Raw genomic sequence first — 4,091 nt, 5'->3', positions numbered from 1 at the left:
CCTTCAAATCAGTGCCTTTTTGCAAAGGGGGGAAATGCTTCAGGAAATCAAGTGAGATAGCCTTTCCATTTTCTTTCCTTTCAACTCAAAATGGCTTTTTTAAAACTTATTTGAAGTTTATCTAACATCATAGTCCGTGTCTAGTTCTTTTGATTTGCAATAGAGATAAATAAACGAAGACAACCCCCAGAAGTTATAGTTTGTAACCGAACCGCTAGACCTAAAAGCGCTGTCCATCCCGCCGGACAATTTAAGTAATTCACAGGGTGTCAAGCGCTTTAGGAGTCCAAAAATATAGGAATATATATAGGACCTAGAGTCTTGACGAATAGGACAAAACCCAGCAAACCTACAAAAATATAGGAGTAATCCGATAGTAACTTACAGGCCCAACACATGGTTCTTTATCTTATAGACTCTCTAGATATACTTATTCATTTAACATGTTGCCAAGATTAAAGGGCCAACAAAAGGAAAACCCTTTATCAATTTTTTTTTTTCAAACTTATAGTAAGTCCAGCATTTAGTTCAGGAAGTCAAAATAGCAATGTTTTTCTGGGATTATAACTTCATCTCAGTAACAGTGAACTCCTCGGCAGACAAGACTAATAACAACAGCAATAATCTTAATTTCTTTTCGATTCAACAATGGTTGACAATATCAACAAGTTCGAGTCCAAAACTCAGTACTGACACTTCTGTGAATACCGATATGGAAATACTGACAATAACACTTGGAATTACAGAAACTAGATTAAATGAAAGCCAGTGTGAACAAAAGTCTTTCAGATCAGGTAAAGCATCCGCAAATTACAGCCCAGTTCAAGGTTAACTCCATCACTACTGCTATTAGGTTGTTGCAGTAGTGTTCCTAACATTGGATTTCCTCTCTTTTTGTTGCCTGCTTTGGTAGCGAAACAGTCAATCTTGGCATTTTTGTAGGAAGTGGAACTTCTCCTAAGCTTTTTTCAATTACCGGTAGTTTTCGTTTATGACACTCGGTACCTTTCTGCCTCTTTCTCAGCTCAGATTGACTCTGTGTTAAACCTCTGTGATAGCCCTGTAGCAGTTTCTGTCATTATCTCTGCTGCGCTTGTGCCAGCTCTATCACTGCTTTTGAATGAACTCTTCAAGTTTGTTGTTTCCGTCAATAAGGAGCTGGCCAACTCCTTCCAGCTTTCTCATAGCTCCCTCTTTTTTTCATCAAGGGCTATTTCCCTTTCATGGAGTGATGCATTCTTGGCCTTCAAAGCGCATGAGCACGTAAACGATGGACTCCCCACAGTCAACCCATAATCCACTGCACACTATGCTATTTAGCTTGCTTTTATGTACCTTTAGTACATTTATAGTAAATCACTGTATTAGTGACTTTTAAATTCGGTAATGGAAAAAAAACGGTCTATGAATTTAACATTTGTATTAGACAGTTGCTTAGCCAGTTTTCAAATTCCGTCTCAATTTTCAAGTGAACTCCAAAAGAAAAGCTAACATACAATTCTTAGCTACATTTTAAAACCCCTTTTAAGGTATGACGCAAAGGTTAGAATTTTTCTCTTGAATTCTCTCAGCTTGAACTTCTTGAAAAGTTTCCTTAGAGGCGATAAGGACGGAATATGAATTTGCTTAACTTTATTTCTTTTGGTATCGACAAACATAACACTCGTTTTATCTTTTTCAATTTACAGAACCTCTGCACAGATTCGGAAAAACCAATCAACATTAATGTTTACGGCGATGGATGCCAAAAGGTAACATGATGTTTTTTTTCTCTTCGACGAACAAAATGTCTATTAATTAATTAATACTTTACCAAGAAGATCGACGAAAATGGTAAAAAACCTTTTCTAGACTGCTTTAGTCACTCGCGAAAACAACAGACTACGAACGACAATTTACAGAAAACCGACACATACCTACAGTTTATCGTGCAACCCGACCTCTCACAAGGTTTGACAACTAACCCAGTCCCCAGGTCTTCTCGGTAACGGTGCCTTAACCTGTAGCGGGCTGCATTTTTGACGTCATTTCCTCGTTAAACACAAAATTCTTCCAAATTTGGTCATCATTAACTGAATATGGTTAATTATTCGTGTGCTTTTAGCCAATCAGAATTGGGGAAATATTTTGAATGAATAATAATGGCCAATAACATCACGGCTTAACTGAGAGACGACCAACAACATGGCGACTAAATTGACCAATCAGGTCAATAACGAGGGTTTAATACCATCAACTGACGTGATAAAACTCACTTTGACTATGAAGATGACTAAGGGACCGGTTGTTATTTATGTAGAGGGGGGGAGGGAAAAAAAGAAGGAGGGTAAAGGCTATTTCATCAGATTGGGTAGATGGGGGGGGGGGGGGGGGGGCTAAACTTTTTTATAAGGAAGTTTAGGGGGTCAGCAGTTTGATCGCTAGGTGTATTTTAAGAGGGGTCCATTGGCCAAGATGGGTAAAGCAGTTAAATAGTAGAGCGCAAACAATATTTGTGGAACAGTAATGCTAAATTGTACAATTTTATGTTAATCCTGTTGCTTTCTGTTTATTCAAAGCATCACTATTTTGTACAACTTAGTCATTTGTATGTGACAGAAATTCTGTTTGCACTCTAAACTTCATTTTTATTTCAAATTTTAGCTAATAAAGAATCCAGACCTATCTGCTTTAATTTAATATTTGGTTTGACTGAATTTTCTTTTAACAAAATGCTTGTCACTTCAATAACCCAAGAAAAAGATGATGAGACAACAAGAAAGTAGTCCATTTTACAACCGCAGGAAAATCATTTGAAAAGTATTCCTTACCATGAAGGCTAGATTTGTAAAAATCTATTACTTTTCCTATATTTATACGCTGATTTTGTAATAGAGTAGGCTAGTTCCATTGTTATGCAACGTAACTAATCATCTTAAATGATAAGTATGTTTATTTACCAATAAGTCTTCACTCTTAACGGGGTATTGTTACATGCATTTTAATAATTGCTTTGTAGAGCGTATAAGAGGAGATTTGAGGTGGGGGGGGGGGGGGGGGGGGGGGGTCATCACAGAAAAAAAAATTGAATAAAGAAGCCGGGTCACTTGCTATTTACATGGTCCGCAGGGGGGGCCTTACAGAAATTTTTCCAACATATTTTTCCCTTCCCCCCCCCCCCCCCTCTACATAAATAATGACCGGTCCCTAACGCACAGGTTGTCGAAACGTCAGTCAATGTCAACAAAAAAAGTCCTATTCAGGGCTATGTTCAGCCGGAAGATCATACTCAACCTACTTATGACATGACTCCTAGAATAGAAAAGAATAGAATAATTTATTTAATGTCGAAGACGAGGAAAGTGTTTGCACAATCTTCCGACCCCGAGGCTCATGTTAAAAACTCTCGTCAAACTAAACTAGTAATAGTTGACACTACAGCTGCCCCCGTTCTGTATATTGTCGGTCAATAGTATTCTTGCTCGTTGTGTAGCTCTTTGAAATATACCGATTCATAATGAAGATTTTCACACATATTCCATACAATAGGTGAGATAAATATAGGAAACGCAAGGTTCCATTCACAGTTTCACATTGAGTTCGATTTACACAGCTTTGATAAAACATTCTCAGTTTCGAGAATAGTTTTTTCTAAACCATAAGAAAAGATTTAATTAGAAGTTGAATTTTTCGCTATTTCTCTTTCACTTTTTACATTCAGTTCATTTTATTTGCGGGAAAGTAAGCCTTAGAAACTAAAAGGACGTTTGATCATTTCACGCTCGCGAATTCTAGCCTTATTTTAAACTTTATAGCAGAAGGACAGCTGTGAGCAGGGAATAAGTCAGCACAGAATATGATTGTTGGCGAATTTCTGCAATCGTCCATCGTTCTGCTAGTGCTTAGCTAGCCGTTGTTCACTTGTCTTGCTAATGTTTGGGGCTGAGTCTTATTCCGGTCAAAGAAAGAGAAAGAGTATCTGGCAAGGTTTCCAATCAAAGATTTGTGAACTCGTGTCTGGCAAACTCTCCAAGTGTTTATATATCCACAGTACGCACCTCATAACTTCATCTGCGCTTAACGAGGAGACACGGGAGCCAAAGGAGACAACG

General features: G+C 37.9%; 1 protein-coding gene across 1 annotated transcript in view; it reads left to right on the top strand.

Moving 5' to 3' along the window:
- Nucleotides 1–712: 712 nt before the first annotated feature.
- The window catches only part of LOC140944598 (tumor necrosis factor-like), a 6,678-nt gene continuing 3,299 nt past the window's right edge, over nucleotides 713–4,091 (top strand). Inside the window, exons 1-2 of the mRNA XM_073393718.1 lie at nucleotides 713–794; nucleotides 4,065–4,091. The exon at nucleotides 4,065–4,091 is cut by the window's right edge and continues 26 nt beyond it. Coding sequence (XP_073249819.1) covers nucleotides 713–794; nucleotides 4,065–4,091 — 109 coding nt within the window. The remainder of the gene's footprint in view (nucleotides 795–4,064) is intronic.

This window comes from Porites lutea, chromosome 7 (genome assembly GCF_958299795.1).
Source record: "Porites lutea chromosome 7, jaPorLute2.1, whole genome shotgun sequence".
NCBI classification, from domain to species: domain Eukaryota; kingdom Metazoa; phylum Cnidaria; class Anthozoa; order Scleractinia; family Poritidae; genus Porites; species Porites lutea.
This window is presented reverse-complemented; position numbering and strand designations above follow the sequence as displayed.